The sequence below is a fragment of the Moschus berezovskii genome, chromosome 14 (assembly GCF_049115385.1).
Source record: "Moschus berezovskii isolate FMDL1 chromosome 14, NW_MosBer_1.0, whole genome shotgun sequence".
Lineage (NCBI taxonomy): Eukaryota > Metazoa > Chordata > Mammalia > Artiodactyla > Moschidae > Moschus > Moschus berezovskii.
In genome coordinates, this window is record NC_142473.1 from 39,326,642 (window position 1) to 39,345,056 (window position 18,415).

At 49.3% G+C, this 18,415-nt stretch overlaps 1 protein-coding gene across 2 annotated transcripts in view; it reads left to right on the plus strand.

The window, feature by feature from the left end:
- The first annotated feature begins 220 nt into the window (after positions 1–220).
- ABCC8 (ATP binding cassette subfamily C member 8) overlaps positions 221–18,415 on the plus strand; it is an 80,484-nt gene continuing 62,289 nt past the window's right edge. For both annotated transcript variants that reach the window (XM_088843049.1, XM_055423274.2), the window contains exons 1-6: positions 221–406; positions 1,675–1,816; positions 5,699–5,820; positions 11,429–11,595; positions 13,211–13,453; positions 14,347–14,535. In XM_088843049.1, coding sequence (XP_088699175.1) covers positions 259–406; positions 1,675–1,816; positions 5,699–5,820; positions 11,429–11,595; positions 13,211–13,453; positions 14,347–14,535 — 1,011 coding nt within the window. In that variant the 5' untranslated portion in view covers positions 221–258. The remainder of the gene's footprint in view (positions 407–1,674; positions 1,817–5,698; positions 5,821–11,428; positions 11,596–13,210; positions 13,454–14,346; positions 14,536–18,415) is intronic.

Consider the following 18,415-nt stretch of genomic DNA (forward strand, 5'->3'; position numbering starts at 1 on the left):
CTCGCGGGGCGCCACAGCTGGAACTCCCGGTCCCAGCGCGGCCGGGCGGGTGGGGCGCCCCGCCGCCCCCCGGGGCCCCGCGGGTAGCGGAGCAGGGAGGTGGGGGTGGGGGCGCGGGCGCGCCGGCGGGGCGGGGCCCGCGGTGGGGGCGGCGGCCTGGCGGCCGGGCCGGGCCGCGGAGCTGCAGGGCACGGAGCGCGCGAGGCGCGTGGAGCCAGCGGCAGCCGCAGCCGCAGCCCGAGCCCGCGCCGCGCCGCCATGCCCCTGGCTTTCTGCGGCAGCGAGAACCACTCGGCCGCCTACCGGGTGGACCGGGGCGTCCTCAACAACGGTTGCTTCGTGGACGCGCTCAACGTGGTGCCGCACGTATTCCTGCTCTTCATCACCTTCCCCATCCTCTTCATCGGTGAGCGCTCTGGGCGGGCGGCGGCGGAGGGGAGGGCGGAGGCCGGGAGGGAGGAGGAGGCGCTGCGTCCTGCCGCTCTGGGTGTCCCCTTGCGGGCGGGCGATCGCCGCTCGCCTCCCTCCGGGGTTCCCCTGCTCTGTATGATGCCCTTCGGTCCCTGCGCTCGCTTGCCCGCGCCGCCCTCACTACTGGGATGTCCCTGAAACCGCACCAACCGCAACGGACGCTCCTGACCCAGGGGACCCCCAAGTTGTGCCACCGCAGGGCTAGAGCCGGAATGGAGAAGGGGGAAGGCAGGGAGTCCCTTTCCGTGCTGGAAAGGTCGGGAGGGGGTCGGGCTGTACTCTCAGAGGCGCTGTGTAGGGAGCCGGGCCACCCCTCCCCCAGGGCACCCTCCTCGTCAGCCGCCACTGGGGCCAGGGAGAGCAGCCTGCGCCTCGGAGGCTGGGATGGAGGCCCTGCGAGCCCTCGGGCTGAGCCGGACAGTGGTGGTCAGCAGCCTCCGGAGATCCTGGGATCCCACTCGCCCTGAGCGAGAAGAGGCTCCGCTTTCTCAGCCAACCCCATACGGGCGCGCGTGTGCCTGGAGCGCAACTTCTCAGGCTCCGTGCAGAGCCCATCCGACTTAGCAGCGACCCCGGGGGGGCCCCCAGCACCCTGTTTGAAAACCCTCTGCAGAGCTGGGCGGAACCGCCCGGGAGGTTTTCAGTGCCTCTTTCCTGGGGTCCCCTGTGTGTCTCCGCAAGACTTCGAATTTCCCAAGCTGGCTAGCTCTGTCAACTCACAGGGTGTTCCCTGCTTCTCCCCAAACCTGTTAATTCCCTCTAAGAGAAAAAGCAAATCTTAACATTCCTACACAGCTTTGGGGAAGAAGGGAATAATTGTCAAAGAATTAGAAAGACAAGGATGCTGCAGAAGCAAAAAGTTGCTGGTTACTGACAAAGATAATTAGAAATAGGAAGGAAACTATGCTCACAGATACATCAAAAACTGTACCAGCATTTACACTGTTGCTCTCAACCAGATGGTTTATTTATGCTGTAGTTTGTCACATGAAAAACCAGATATAAAATGGGTACCTACACGTGTGGGCCTCCATGGGTCTGGGCTTCATTTGAGACGTTTAGTTCAAGTGAACAGACTGGGGTGTTGTCCTGGGTACACTCCTCATCCCCACCATGGGCCCAGAGCCTAAGCGCCTTCCTGGGGGTCAAGAAGCCTCCTCCAGGTGAGCCAGGCTTCCCACTTCTCCCTGTGTCTCCTTGCAGGATGGGGCAGCCAGAGTTCCAAGGTGCACATTCACCACAGCACATGGCTCCACTTCCCTGGGCACAACCTGCGCTGGATCCTGACCTTCATGCTGCTCTTCGTCCTGGTCTGCGAGATTGCGGAGGGCATCCTGTCTGATGGGTGAGTGACTCTCAGAGGACCCAAGAGAGCGGGTCTCTTCCAGGCTGCCTCCCAAAAGGCCCAAGGAGACCCCAGCTCACCTGCATTCCATGAGCCGATACGGTTTCCTTTGCTAATAAATTCGGCAACCGTTTACCTAACATACGTGTGCCAGGCTCTCTGTGCCAGGCACTGGGCACTGAGAATCATGCCCACCCAGATCTGCACACCAAGACCCAGTGAAAGAATCCTATAATTTATTAGAGTACCATAGCTCCTGCGGTTATACTCAGCCTCTCCCACAGACTGCTGGAGTTACCTTCTCAGGGCAAAAATCACTCTTGCTTGAGATCTTTTCTTGGCTCCCAGTTGTTTTCAAGATCCCAAGTCCTTAGCCTGACATCCAGGTTCCTCACAGTTGGCCCTCCCTATCTCGAACCTCATTCCCAAAGGCCTTCTCCCCATGCCCACCTTTCCCAGGGCCTCGCAGCATGCTCTCCACACCTCTGCCACTGCACAGGTCACACTCTATGTTCTCATCTGTATCTGTTTGCAAACTCTTTCCCCCTAAGCCAGAAAGGCCTCAGAGTTGGAAGCTGCATTTTACTCATCTTTGTTTTCACCATGCAAGGCACATGAGAAAGTTCCATAGTCCCTTTGTGACTCCTTAAGAGAATAAATGAAATAATCTTGCAAGTAAGTACTCTGGGAGGATAAAGGAAGGCAGATTGGGAAGCTTCATGGTTGAGGGGGCTTCTGAGCCAAGTCTGGAAGGATGACTAGGGTTCTGAGGAGCAGAGGAGTTCCGGAGAGGGTGGGAGCAGTGCAGCGGGGCTAGTGTGAAACACACCAGAGCTGTGAAGGCTGAGACTTGGACACTGAGGGCATCTCCAGCAAGGTTTCCAACGACAGGCTGAGTGTTTGAGTTGAATTTTGCAGGCAGTTTAGAAGCGATGTAATCAGCACACTTGGAGGTGAGAACTTGAGGGCAGGGTGGCAGCAGTGAGTAGCTGGAGGTAGAAACAGCACCAAGGAGGTGACTGCAGTAGTCTAGGTGAGAGATGACTGCAGCTGAAAGCGGTGTGTCAGCAGTTGGGGCTGCAGATGAGAAGGAGGTGAGCAGCCACCGCATTAAGGAAGAATGACTCCCTGGGTGAAGCGGTGGTGGAAGGTGGTGGGCATTTGGCTTAAATAGCTGAGGTCCAACCCTTCTGAGCGGGGAGTAGACTATGCCCAGACTCCGCTCCTGCCAGCCCTGGCTCCTGCAGGTGGATGGCACGGGGAGGGCATCCCCACCCATTGATACACACACTCCCTCACCCTCCACTCCCACTGCCTGCTGGCTTCAGAGATAATATCTGTGATAACTGCTTGCCTTGGGCTTCCTCCAAAGCCCAACGGATGAGCAGGACAAGAATGCATACTGCCACAAAACTAGCAGGTGACAAATCTGCCTCCCACCTTCCATCCCAGCACCCTTTCCAAAGCAGCGCAAATGCCAGAGAGGGGAGGGCTGCCTTGTGAGCCCTGGAGCCAGAAGATACTTACTGGGCTATAAGAAACAAAGCAATGGAGAGGAAAACATCATTTCTGTAGAAAAGGTAGACCTCGGTCTTCACCAGCATATCTGCTATGCCATGTATCAGCTGTGGGGCTTTGGACAAGCCACTCAGCCTTCCTGGGCCTCACTTTCTCTACCTGTGAAATGAGCTTCATAATCCTTGCCTGACCTGCTTCATAGGAGAGTCCAGGATGATATTAGAGCATGGAGAAGATGCAGAGTGCAGAGTGGCAGAGCCCTGGGCAGATAGCACACTCCCAGGATGTGGGAGACTGGAAAGAATCAAGCTGGGGACTCCTTCCTGCTGGCTGTTCAGCAGACCCCACCCTGTGGGCAGCAACTGTATCCCAAACCTCTCTACGCTCAGTGCAAATCACCATCAGCTCCCCAGAGGGTGGGTCAGCTCCTCAGTTGGGCACTTGTTGCCTGGTGTCTTCTGGTTTCCATCTGTAGCCTACACCCCTGGGCAGGCAAGCATGAAAGAGGGACATGGGAAGGGCATCAGATTGGAGGAGAAGCCACAGTCCCTGCCTTTTGACACCCCCAATCCACCCAACCTGGGTTTACAGACTTGCTGGGAAGTCTACAGGGCAGATAAGAGAGGGGGTGTTAATGCAGTGGTCTTCAAGCATAAGCCTCATTTGAGCTTCCCAGGTGGTGCTAGTGGTAAAGAACCTGCCTGCTAATGCAGGAGACACAGATACCATGGGTTCAATCCCTGTGTAGGGGAAGATCCCCTGGAAAAGGGCATGGCAACCCATTCCAGTATTCTTGCCTGGAAAATCTGATGGACAGAGGAGCCTGGCAGACCACAGTCCATGGGGACACAAAGAGCCAGACACAAATGAAGTGGCTTAGCACATATGCAGGCCTCTTATAGTGATTGATTAAGGTATGCTGCTGCTGCTGCTAAGTTGCTCCAGTCGTGTCCGACTGTGCGACCCCATAGATGGCAGCCCACCAGGCTCCCCCGTCCCTGGGATTCTCCAGGCAAGAACACTGGAGTGGGTTGCCATTTCCTTCTCCAATGCATGAAAGTGAAAAGTGAAAGTGAAGTCGCTCAGTTGTGTCTGACTTTTCCCAACCCCATGGACTGCAGCCCACCAGGCTCCTCCGTCCATGGGATTTTCCAGGAAAGAGTACTGGAGTGGGGTGCCATCGCCTTCTCCGTGATTAAGGTATGGGGCTAATCTATAGGGCTTTTTGTCTTCCTATAAGGATTATTTCTCTGTGGTGCTCTGAATTTAGAACAACCAAAGGTTTTTAAGTTATCTAAAAAATTTTTTTCTTAACATAGAATGTTTTCCCAGACCAGCATAAACTGGAAAAAGCCCTGTAGAAACTTTTACCTAATTTGTTACCTAAATCGGTATGTATTATTCAATAAAGCAGCCAAAAATCTGTTTAAGTCATGTCATAAAATACTTATTTCAATTGTAATTATTCATTGTCATTTTATATTATAAAATATTTATTATTTCTACCTTCTACTACAAATAGAAGACTGTATTTCAACTTATGAAATAACATTTTAGATGTCACTTAAAATCTATGCAGGAGTAGAGTTTTTCAAAATTCTTTCTTTTTAAAAAATGTTCTATGTATTTCTTTTTAAAGGATTTATTTATTATTTGTCTGTGCCAGGTCTTAGTTGCAGCATGTGGGCTCTAGTTCCCTGACCAGGGATCGAGCCCAGGCTCCCTGCATTGGGAGTGTGGTGTTTAGCCACTGAACTGCCAAGGAAGTCACTTCAGAGTTATTTCAAGGAGTACAGAGGCAAGAGTTTTGAAGGCCCCCTGGGCAGGGTGTTGGCTATTCCCAGTGTCCCCACTAGTGACTGCCTTGTTCCTCCTGTAACAGTGTGAAGACCTTGTGCTGAGACTATCCACTAATCAAGGCTTAAAGAATATCAACATTTACATTCTCATTTAACAAGAAATCTGGAGGCCACCTTTTTTAGTTGGTGTGGTAGCTTAATGATGGCATCAGGACCCCAGCTTCTCTGCATTCTGGTTTCAGGCTGGAAGCTTTGCAGCTGTGACTGCCAAGGCCAGCTTCCCTCTGCCAGATCCTGTAAGCGTGAACCCAGGGAGAGAAGACCATGAATTTCAAAGCCTGAACACCAAACCCTCATAGCATCTCTGTGTGAACGCCTGGGCCCCTTATTTAACAGGCGTGTTTGGGGTACTGCCGAGCAGAGCTGCCAACATATAGCTGCCATACATGTGTTCTGGAGGCTGCACTGCATGCTGAGCTCTGAACACAAGGCCTGGACTACTCTGTTGGGGTATGGCGCAGCTCACCCACCTCTCCTCTCTCCGTCTCTCTTGCCCTCCTCTTAGGGTGACCGAGTCCCGCCACCTCCACCTGTACATGCCAGCCGGGATGGCGTTCATGGCCGCTGTCACCTCTGTGGTCTACTATCACAACATTGAGACCTCCAACTTCCCCAAGCTGCTGATCGGTAGGGAAGCGGGAACGGTGAGAGGGGGAGGGAGTAGGGGCTTCCATTTGTTCCCGTGCCAGGCGCTGTGCTAGGCGCCAGAGGTTCAGAAGTGGAGAAAAATCCCTGCCATTGTGGAGCCTCCAGTCTGGTGGAGGAGACCTACAGACAAAGACAGTAGACAAGCAAGTAGTGATGATGCTAGGAAGAACACACAGTATGGTGAGGGGCAGAGAGGAAAGGCAGTGTTGCTGTCTGTATAGGATGCTTGGAGGAGGCCTCTGGTGAGAGTGAGCATGCAGGCTTTGGGGGGTAGATATTGCATGCAAATGGTAAAGCAAATTCAAAGACCTTCTGATAGGAGCAAACTTGGCAAAGAAGCTGGTAGGCCAAGGCAAATGCAGGGAGAATGGTTGAAGGTTAGGTCGGGGGCCAGGAGAGGAATGGAAGACTCCTAGGCTTTGGGCCTGGGCACCTGCGTGAACAGTGTGTTAGTGACTGACGTGGCAAAGGAGCAGGAGTTGGGGTGTTTAAGCCACACAGAATTGAAACAGCCAGCTCGAGTATCAGGCAGACAGATAAACAAGTTAGGCACTCAGGGGAAGTCCGGGGCAGTCATGGCTTTGTAGGTGGCATGTAAACTTGAGCCCAGATGTGGTAACCTTTAGAAAAGAGAAGGGCCCCAGGACCAGAGCCTGTGGTTTGCCAACGCTTAGGAGTGCCTGCTTAGACCTTCTGACACCATGTGGCCAGGGTCCCAGGCAGAAGCAACAGTGATGACTGTTGACCTTTATTGAGACTGTACTGTGTGCCAGGCTCAGTGCTAAGCTTCCTCCATGCATCATCTCACTTAACCCCCACACTCTCCCTCTTGTACTGTTGCTATCCCCATTTTACAGACGTGAACACTGAACTCACAGAGGTTACGCATAATGACAGCGAACACTCATTTAGCACCTTCTATGTGTCAGGCACAATCCTAAGCATTTTACATGTATTAACTCCATTTAATCCTTACAACAACTCTATGAGAGAGGTACCACTATTACCCTTTTGCAGATCAGGAGACCAGGGCTCAGAAGTTAAGTGGTTTGCACTAGTCTCCCCAGCTAGTCAAGGGGTAAAGCCCGGTTTAGAACCCAGGAGTCTGGGACCCAAGCAGGCTCTTAAAAAGAATGAAGCTGTGTGTCTAAAAGTCCTCAGACTGTGTTGGACCCAAGGTATAAATCCACAGATCTTCCTCTGTGTGGGGCTCGGTCTGGATGTCTAAGGCCGGGCTGTACATCTTACTGTTAAGCTGTGGTCAGACTGTGTGTCATTAAGTCAGACCATGATTTTTAGAAGTCACAGCATTAATTGACATCTGGAGTCTGGAGCTCTCTATGATAAGCCAGAGACAGCCTGGTGTCTTAAGTGGGCAGAGAGTGCTTCCCAAGCTAGTCTCAGGTCTACCTTCCTGGTAAGGTGGGAGCTGCACTCCATCAGGATCATCCAAGAGATATCCTCACCCCAGGGGCCCCCATGTGAGTGTGGTTGGGGGACTGAGGGGCAGCACGTGGAGAGATGTTAAATACAGGCTTCAGAGAGTCTCCTGCACCAGTGTCTGAAGCAGCTTCTCATGCACAGAGACCCCTCCTTAATCACCAGGCCCGGGTGACCAGTGCCCCTGGAAACACCCTATCTGGGCATCTGGCAAGTTCATTTTGTCATTCTCCAGAAAGCATATAATATTCTCTGCCTAAAGCACAAATTGGGCTTCCCCTGCATCAGCAGTAAAGAATCTGCCTGCCAATGCAGGAGACACAGGTTCAATCCCTGGAGAAGGGACTGGCAACCCACTCCAGTATTCTTGCCTGGGAAATTCCGTGGACAGAGGGGCCTGGCCGGCTACAGTCCACGGGGTTGAACGAGTCGAATATGACTTAGTGTCTCAACAACAACAATGAAGCACAAATTACCACCCTTGGACGGACCAGTCCTTCTCCAAGGAACAAGGACTAACTCCCTCCATTCTCTTTAGGTAGAGTTTTGCTCTCTGCGGAGCGGAAAGTTCTAGAACAGGGGAAAGTGAAGAGGATGCACCCCATGTGCTGCAGGGCAGTGAGTATTAGAGAAAGATCTGTGCTTCTGTGGAGGCTACTGTCTGGTCGCAGGTCTGGAGTCCTGCAGAAAGGTGAACCGTGATGCAGCTTACAAGTAACCTTGTTCATGGACCTGGGTGAGATCAGGAGGTATTCTATGAGAAAGTCATGTTTGAGTTGAAAATGGAAGGATAGGTAGGAATTAGTTGGGGAAAGGGACAGGGAAATGCTTCAGACAGAGGAGTGGCATGTGCAAAGGCCCAGAGGCAGAAGAAAGAAAGCACATTAGGAAATCTGGAGTGGGGGAGGGAAGGAGTGCTAGAGTGCAGAGGGCAGAAGGGAGCTGAGCTGTGAAGGCTAGAGTGGCAGGTAGGGCAGGACCTTGAAGGCCACACCACACGCGTTGGGTCTTTATCCCAAGGACAATGGGAAGCCATTGAGGATATGTAGCATAAAACTTATTTTAATCACTTTTAAAAGTACACTTCAGTGGCATTCAATACACTCACCTTGTTGGGTAACTATCACCACCATCCATCTCCAAAACTGTCTCATTTTCCCATTAAACAATAACTAACTACCCTCAACCCTTCAAAGCTGGCATTCTACTTTCTGTCTCTGTGAATTTGACTACGTTAGGCTCCTCATTTAAGTTAAAGCATGCACTATTTTGTCCATTCGTGACTGGTTCATTTAACTTTGTTTTATATTCTCAAGTTCACTCATTTGTAGCAAGCGTCAGAAAGTTCTTCCTATTTAAGGCTGAATGACGTTCCATTGTGTGTGTCTGTGTGTGTATATATATATATTCCATTGTGTATACACACATTCCGTTGTATATATATATATATATTATATATATACCATATTTTGTTTATACATTCATCCATCAATAAGCAGTTGGGTTGCTTCCATCTTTTGGCAACTACCAATTATGCTGTTATGAGCATGGATGCATTGAGATCATATTTCATTAAATGTATTGGTCTATGAAGGGTGAGAGGGGAAGTGGGGAAACCCTGAGAAAGCTCTAAAGGTAGTCCAGGGGAGACATGATGGTGGCAACCCAGCTGGCCACCCGGATGGACAGAAGTGGATGGATTCAAGATAATTAGGAAGTAAATAGAATTTGGTAATAGGTAGGTTGTGGGGGTGAGGGAGCGGAGAGAGAGGGAAGAAGCAGAGGTAATGAGAATTCAGAGGGTTTTTTTTCATTATTTTACTTTTTTAACTTTTTATTTTCTATTGGAGGATAGTTGATTAACAGTGTTGTGAATTCAGGGGAATTCAGATTTTAAAGCTCAGCAGCAGCCCCTGTGCTGTTCTTTCCCTTCTCCTGTTCTCTCAGACAAGCCCGAAGCTTCTGCCGGACACTGCTGTATCTGGCCACAGGCTGAGGGCTCAGCACTGTAGGGTACGGCTGTGGAAATTACCCCTGGGCTTAGTCCTGGGTCCACCGCTAACTCCCTGTGTGACCTTGGACAAGACTCTCAGGCTCTCTGAGCCTCAGTCTCCCCATCTGGACAGGAATAGTAAGTCCCTGGCTAAGTCATAGGGTTCTTATAAAGATCAAATCAGATCATATCTGTTAAGCATTAGAGGCTAGACCAATCTGAGACGTATTTAGAAGTCTGGTCCCAGTAGGAAACCGTCACGAAGGCCTCCAGAGCTTCTGGTGCCTGGGATAGAGTCTATTGGGAGAGTATAGGTGTGGAGGCCATAGGGGTGTGGCCTCCAGGTAGGGGATTCCTTGTAACCCGGAGACCATACTTAGCTGAGAGACACCATCCAGACTTGAGGGCTGGGACCAGAAGCAGACACTCCTGCCTTCTATCCTGATGCTGTCACTTGGGGACCTGAGATAGGTGGCATTCACCCCTCCCCACCCAGTGTCTCAACCTAGTTCCCAGCCCAGAGCCAGGCTGAGACAGACACAGCTTTTGCCCCAAGAGATGTATTCACGTCCAGGCCCACCTAGGGATGAAAGGCAGGGTGATGGTCTTCTTCCCTCTCTATGATTCCTCTAGAGAAGAACTCTAGGCATTTAGGCTGACCTTATATCATATATAAGATCCCATATGTCATATATCGTAAACCATATGACTCTAGGGAGTAAGGAAGGGGGAAGGACTGCCTGTGCTAAAGCACTCCCTAAAGGGGGACTTAATTACTGCTCTCTTTTGTAAGTTGTAAGCCAAAACTGGCTGGTTTATTGGTGGATTTGAATGGGGTAGATAGGAATTTAGAGGATAGCATCCACCGATGGCTTCTGATGTTACAGTCCCAGGTCTGAAGTCTGGAGATAATAAATATATCAACACCCGCTATCCAAAGAACACCCAGTGTGTGCTAGGCTCACTGTGCTAAATTCTTTCCATACATTGCTCACAACAACCTTTGAGGTAGTATATTTATTCCCATTCTTGGATGAGGCAACTGAAGCCTGGATGGGTTAAATGACTTTGCCAGGATCATGTAGCTATTAAGTCACAGAATCTGAGCCCAAGCATATCTGGCTGCAGGCCCAGCTCTAACCACAATATGCACTGCCTCACAAGACTGTGACTCACGTTTCTGTATCCCCCACTCCCCATGCTCCCTGAAGAGCATCACTGTGCCATAGTGGGCTCTGGGTGAGGTAGGCCAGGGACCTAGGCCTTCACCCTCCCTCTGTCATTAGCTCGCAGTGAGCTTGGGCAGGTCCCCTCCTCTCTCTGGGCCTCAGCTTCCTCATCTGTAAAATTAAAGGACTAGATTGAAGGACCTTTAAGATATTCCCAGACTGGGGATTCCACAAGGAAGCCATTATAAGGTGGAGCCTACATGTATTAGGCATTAGGCTAGCCCAGTTATGCCACTTAATGGCTGTGTGACCTTGGATCAGTTACTAAACCTTTCTGATTCCTTTATCTGTTTAATTGAGGGTGATGGCAGGACTTTGCTCATGAGGCTTTTGTGAGGAATAAATGAGATAAATATGTTTAAAGTGCTTATTTGACACATTGCCTATAACTTAGCTAAATTCAAGAAATAATTTCACCATTTTTCTTCTTATTTATTATAAAGGAAAATTTGGCATCTTGACTTGTAGGATTATTATTATTTCTGAACATGCCTGTCATGAATGTTTTAATGTATGCACATTGCTTCTTTAGTAGCTCAGACAGTAAAGAATCTACCTGCAATGCAAGAGACCCGGGTTTGATCCCTGAGTGAGGAAGATCCCCTGGAGAAGGGCATGGCAACCTGCTCCAGTATTCTTGCCTGGAGAATTCCATGGACAGAGGAGCCTGGTGGGCCACAGTCCATAGGGTCGCAGAGAGGGTCAGACATGAATGAATGACTAACACCTTCACTTTCACTGTCTCAAAATCATATACTCTTATATTCACACACACAGACATCTCTCACACTGAGTGTGCTTGCCCACAGGCACACCTCATCCCTGACACACTTTTCTGTCCTCTTGCACACACTTGCACACACGTGAGTGCACACACATGCACATACGTGCACGCACGCCCTCCCCTCTCGCCTCTCCCCGGCAGCCCTGCTAGTCTACTGGACCCTGGCCTTCATCACCAAGACCATCAAGTTTGTCAAGTTCTACGACCACGCCATCGGCTTCTCGCAGCTGCGCTTCTGCCTCACGGGGCTGCTGGTGATCCTCTACGGGATGCTTCTCCTCGTGGAGATCAACGTCATCAGGGTGAGGGTAAGCAGGCCCCCCTGGGCTGCCACCTACCTGCGGACACACCTGCTGACCAGGGTCCTGCCCCTGGATGTGGGCCGCCACCCTGCTTCTTAGCCAAGTCCTGGAAGGAGTCAGCTTCTTTTACCTGTCCTCAAAAGGAGAGTTGAGGCCAGTGAGGGATGTTTCAGGAGGAACATTCTATCCAGCCCAGCAACCCTCTACCCCAGGCTCCCAGGGAGAAAGGAGGTGACAGCCAAGGCTATAGGATTCTGGGTTTAATAGAGAGGAAATAAAACTTCAGGTTCTGACTTCTCTGAGTTTGATTTTTTTTTTCTTTTTGAGGTAGGGGGGCTTGTTTTATTTTAATGTATTCATATAATTACACATGAATTAGTAAATGTGGTAAGTGTGGCTGCATACATATCTTTTGAGTTTTGGGTTTTTTTTTTTTTTTTATCATTTCTGCTTGCTCTCTTTCCCTCTCTGAGATTCATATCTTCCCCTCCCTCAACCCGTCCCTCCCCTGGTAACCCAGATTAACATTCTAATACGTATACTTCCATTCTTTTTATTAATATATTCTGCTACATACTTGCATCTGTTAAGGATATCTCCTTAACCTAAATAGGCATTGTTTCTTTCAATGTTTGTTTTATGAAAATGGGATCATATTAGACATAGTTTTTTACATCTTGCTTTTCTCATCTATCAGATATTTCTTAGGACTCCCTCCAAGTCTAGTATGGTTAATTTAGTCTTCTTAATGGCTGCATAATATTCCATCATGTAACAGAGCAATTACCCTATTGATGAGCATTCACTTTGTTGCCAATTTTTTGCCATCACAAATAATGGCATATTAAACATACTTGTATCTATGTAAAGCTGCTTCTATTTCTATGGGAGGGAATCCAAGGAGCAGATTTGCTGGCTCAGAGGGCCTGTGTATTTGAAATTTTAGTTGATGTTGCAGATTGCCTTTCAGAAATGCTGTAATCTACCAGCAATGAATTAGAAAGCCCTTTGCCTTCCTCCAACCAGCAATGTGGGCTATAGCCGTTTCTAATTTGGGCCAGTCTGATGAGTGTGAAGTGCTACTTTAATTTGCATTTCTCTGACTCCTCTGCTTTTAGTTGGTGATTTGCAGGGTACACAGGCTTTCATATTCTCTGCCTCCACTGACCCTCACAGCATCGCTGTGATACAAGTAAAATCCCTTTTTAAGATGAGACATTTTAGATGAGGTTTATCCAAAGATACCTTGCTAGTAAGTGGAGGGGGCAGAATTCGAACCCAGGTCTGCATGGCTCCACATTCTGCAAACCCTATATGAACATGGTGGTTTCTTCAGATTTGTAGGAGATAGAAGATGGCATATGGGAGACTCCTGCTCTTGCCCAACCCAACCCAGCCCAGGAGATTCAAAGTAGGACCTCGATGAAGAGTTACAAGTCAGGAGGCCCTGGCACTGGTGGTCAAGAGGAGTTGGGGGGTCTTTTTCCTGGGGAGAGGCAAATGATGGCCTGACCTGTTAGAAGTCAAGGGTGGGACGACACAACCCCAGATCTCTGCTGGGACAAAGTAGAGGTGGTGAGAAGTTGCACTTACCCTTCCCCGGTGTCCTGTGTGCCCACAGAGGTACATCTTCTTCAAGACACCAAGGGAGGTGAAGCCCCCAGAGGACCTGCAGGACCTGGGGGTGCGCTTCCTGCAGCCCTTTGTGAACCTGCTGTCCAAAGGCACCTACTGGTGGATGAACGCCTTCATCAAGACTGCCCACAAGAAGCCCATCGATCTCCGAGCCATTGGGAAGCTGCCCATCGCCATGCGGGCCCTCACCAACTACCAGCGGCTCTGCGAGGCCTTCGATGCCCAGGCGGTCAGTGGGGGCGTGATCACACTGTCCGTTCCCTGCCCTCTGGTTTAGCGTCACAGAAAGGGAACTCAGAAAGCATCAGGTCAAACCCCTGATGGGACAGTGGGGAAACTGAGTCCCATGAGGGAAAGAGGCTTGCCCTAAGTCACACAGTGAACCAGGGAGAAGTCCAAGACCAAAGACCCATAGGACAGTCAGAGCTGGAATGATCCTCACGGTTTAGGTCACCTAGCCTAACACTTTCATTGTCCATGTGGAGAAACTGAGGCTCTAAAGGGAGGTAACCCTACTGGATTTCCCGTGTCTTGTGGTCTTTCTTTTGGAGCTCAGTGACTGTACAGGTGGGGATTGTCACCCATTTGGAGAGCAAGGGCATTATTGGCCTAATCCTTGCAGTAACTCTTTGAGATAGGCCAGAAGGCAGCTCCTCAAACCACTGATGAGGAAACTGACGCCCTGAGAAAGGCCATGACGTCCCTGGAGCTAGCCTACCTCTGGCAGGAGGCAGAGTCGGTCGCCTGACTCCCAATCCAGTGCTCATTCCCTGCCTCTGCCCTAGAATTTCAGAGGAAAACACCAAGACAGACGCAGTGGCATTGGACTGACATATGCCATGCCCTTGTTACAGCACTATGCTCACCACACAGTCCCTGCCCAGCCATTTGACCTTGATCCATCACCTGGCCTCAGTTTCCCTATCTGGACCACGTTAGGTCTCTATTTGGACCTGCACAACCATCCACTTGGTGGTTCTATAATTTCTTCCCTGAATCCACCTTTTTGTAGCAGACGTGGCCACTGGGTTTCTCTAGGCAGCAGGAGCCAGGAGTTCCCTGGGAGGCTGGGCCCTGCTGTGAATGGGCCCTCAGCCACTCTCACTCTGTCTCTCTGGGCAGCGGAAGGACATGCAAAGCACACAAGGTGCCCCGGCCATCTGGCAGGCCCTTTGCTGTGCCTTTGGGAGGCGCCTGGTCCTCAGCAGCACGTTCCGCATCTTGGCTGACCTGCTGGGCTTTGCCGGGCCACTGTGCATCTTTGGAATCGTGGACCACCTTGGGAAGGAGAATGGCGTCTTCCAGCCCAAGGTAGGCCCCCAGGGGTAGAGCAGGGCACCCTCTGCAAGGTTTTCACTCACTTGTGAGAACAGGCAAGAGGTTGATGTGTGTGAGCACAGGGCAGTTCCTCACCATGCAGAGCCCTTAGCAATATCTGTCTCTAGGAGATGTCTGCATCTGGTAGGCAGAAATGCTCGAAGGGAAGCTTGTGCCCCTAGAGAATTTATGGTGCCCTGCGTTTTTGACTTAGCAACTAAACAGCAGCATACCGTTATCACCATAATACTTCTCTTGGTTATGTCATCATTCAGAAAGTTGCAGGAGGTGTCTAAAGCTTTTATTTATTAGTTTTTAATTCATGCTATCCTAACGGACTCTCGATAACTTTTACAGGATCTCTCTTCTTCAGTTTTGTATGCTCATAGGGCTTGAGGCTCTGCAGGGCCACTTTGGTGGCTGCTGTTGTGGGGAGGAGAGTGGGAAACCTCCATCTGTGGGGCTTTTTCTCCCTCCACTCCAAATTTTGTTAAAAGCTGCCCCAGTTTTATTGACGTGTTAGAACTTCTGATTAAAATTTATTTTTTGAAAAAGAATTCCGTGTCTTAAAAGTATCTGAAACCCATTAGACTAGATGATACCCAGTGGCCTTTCCGGCTCTAAAGATGCTCCAAACTGAAATTTGTCGGACAACAGAGACAGAAACTCTTTCTGGGGTTTGTTTTCCTTCCTTGGGGCGACAGCACTCACTCTGGGGGTGAGGGTGGAGTACCCGATTCTTTCATCTGTTTCTCTGCAGCTGCTTAGGTTTGTTGTTCAGTCGCTCAGTCACGTCCGACTCTTTGCGACCCCCACAGACTGTGGCACGCGAGTACTTCCCTGTCCTTCACTATCTCCCAGAGTCTGCTCAAACTCATGTCCACTGAGTCGATGATGCCAGGTTTAGATGGCCACAAAATGGAAAACTTTTCGCCTCTAATAAGATTCCGAGTCTTACCAGCAGGAACATCATTATAACCTTTAACCACAAAGAGACAGTCCAAAAATGATGCAGGTAATTACTGATTAGGGAGCTGATTACTAATTTACGACTTCCCCTTGTGTAGTATTATCCATCTCGTGGGTTCCAAAACTGCAAATACCATTTAATTCCCAGGAGGTGCATATGAATTTTTTTCCAGAGACATAATTAATCAGCTGAGCACTTTTGGCCAGGAATATGAGACACTCTAAGTCTGTCTGATTTACTCAGCAAACAATTATTGAGCCGTCCCATGTGCCAGACCTGGGTAAGACTGTGAGAGTATAGAGACAATGGTTATGATGAGGAAAATTCATAATAACAACCACTGATTGACTGCTTAATACACATCCATGTGCTATCTTATTGAATCCCTAAACAGCCTTTTAGGGTAAGTTTGTTGTTTTTTTTTTTTTTTGTAACAGCATTTTGAGATATAATTGACAAAATCATACAGCTTATAAAGTAGGTATCTTTAATCCCCATTTTATAGATGAAGAACTTGGGGCTCAAAGAGGTTAAGTAACTTTCCCTAGGGTCTCTCAGCTAGTTAGTGACAGAGTCAGGATTTGAAACCAAGTCTCTTTTACTCCATAGTCTGGGCACTTACAGTCGTGATATTAAATTGATTATTATTATCAAGTCTTCATCTCTGGCCTCGAGGAATATGAAACCAAATGGAAGAGAGAGCAATCTAAATAAAATATTTCATGTGTGCTAAGTCACTTCAGTCATATCCAACTCTTTGCGACCCTATGGACTGTAGACCGCCAGGCTCCTCTGTCCATGGGACTCTCCAGGCCAAGAATAGTGGAGTGGGTTGCCATGCCCTCCTCCAGGGGATCTTCCCAACCCAGGATCTAACCTGTGTCTCTTACGTCTCCTGCAGTGGCAGGCAAGTTCTTTACCACTAGTGCCACTCATGTGCTAAATACTGCTACTTGGAAGTAGATACAAGGAACTACGGGAAAAGGAGTAATTAACTCAGCCAGTGATCATGACAGCTTTGAAAAGGAGAAGGTATTTGAATGGGGCATTGACAGATGAGCAGGAGTTACCTAAGTTGAGATGGGTAGATTTCTTATTCATTTAAGGATGTGAGAACTATTAACTCGGAAATAAATTTCATGAAAACTTTACAGTACTTCACAGTTTTTTCACTTTTAAAAATGTTTATATAATGCATTGATTCTTTTAAAAACTAACATAAGAAAGCCTTAAAAAAAAAAAGAAAAGAAAAGATGATTAGGACTCTTTTTGCTTGTTTAGACTTCAGTGGCTCTTGAGACCTTCTCTGGCTTTTGAGCTGCTGAACTTTATTTGGCCCAAGACAAGGGGGAAGAGATTGTTTCTTTTGTAAAAAGGAGTGTCACCTTCAGCTTCAGTCTAACCATAAATGAAAAAAAAAAAAGAAATGTTAGTTACTCTGTCATGTCTGGCTCTGTAATCCCATGGATTGTAGCCCGCCAGGTTCCTCTGTTCATGGGATTCTCCAGGCAAGAATACTGGAGTGGGTAGCCATGTCCTTCTCCAGGGGATCTTCTTGACCCAGGGATCAAACCCAGGTCTCCTGCACTGCAGGCAGATTCTTTATATCTGAGCCACCAGGGAAGCCATAGGGGATTCCCAAATACTCCACACTGATAAGCCTACAGCAGTATGGAGCCGATTGTTAACATTAGGGGAAAGTGACGCCAGCCAGAGCCCTTCTCAGTGTATCCACATCATCTCCTTCATCCTGTTTCCCTAAACTCTTACACTAGTCTCCTAAGAACTCTGGGGCCAGATGTATCAAAAAAATGGTAAGAACAACGCTTAGAATACTAGTTCATTTGAATGTTAGCTTTGCCTTCTCTTTTCTCTTTGTACACAAACCCAGGGATTTGCTGCCCTCTCACTGGAATGCTCTTGTCTTAGTTACTTGTCAGCACATAAATCGCCGAGACAGATGGCCCTTCCTCAGTGGCAGCAGGCCTTATCAAATTTAATATTTGTTCCCAGCAGCCCAAATGCAGTCAGCAAATTACAGACACAGAAACGAGAGTTGAAAGTAAATATCGTCTCCAGTGTCGGCAACAGCGAGTCCTCAGTCGTGTGGTTGCCTGGGATATGCCTTAATTCTCATGTAGTGGGGGAAAGTGAAGTGAAGTTGCTCAGTCGTGTCCAACTCTTTGCGACCCCGTGGACTGTAGCCTACCAGGTTCTCTGTCCATGGGATTTTCCAGGCAAGAGTACTGGAGTGGGTTGCCATTTCCTTCTTCAGGAGGTCTTCCCGACCCAGGGTTGGAACTCAGGTCTCCCGCATTGTAGACAGACGCTTTACCGTCTGAGCCACCAAGGAAGGTCGAGTGGGGGAAAGGGTTCATTTATTGAAGTTATTTGGTTCACCACCACCCCCAGCCTCCCAGTGGCTCTCACCCAGAGAGACAGGTGCTATCCTAGTCTTCATGAACAGAGAAGGAAGCTCTCTAGCTGTGTTTAACAACCCTCTCCGTGAGAGAGCCCTTCTTCCCGCTCAACCTGGATCCATCCTGCTGCAGTCGGCGCAGCCGGGCACCCACTGTTTACTCTGTTATCAGTGGCTGCCCTGTCATCTCTTCCCTTGCCAGGATCCTCGCAGTTGGCAAGAAATCATGCCGCCCTTGGCATCCTCAAGGACAGGCATTTCTTATTTCTTCTTTTATTACTGGAAGTGTCATATGGCCTGCTAGATCCTCAACACTCCTGTCCCCACCATCACTCCTCAGGCAACGCTGGGACCCAGGCCCTGCAAAACCCCTGACAGATCTCTTTCCAGCCCCCTCTCTCACCCAACCCCCACCCACAATCTGTCACCTGCCGTGGATGCCTCTGATCTGGCTGGAGGGCAAGGGAATTGGATTTATAAAGAAC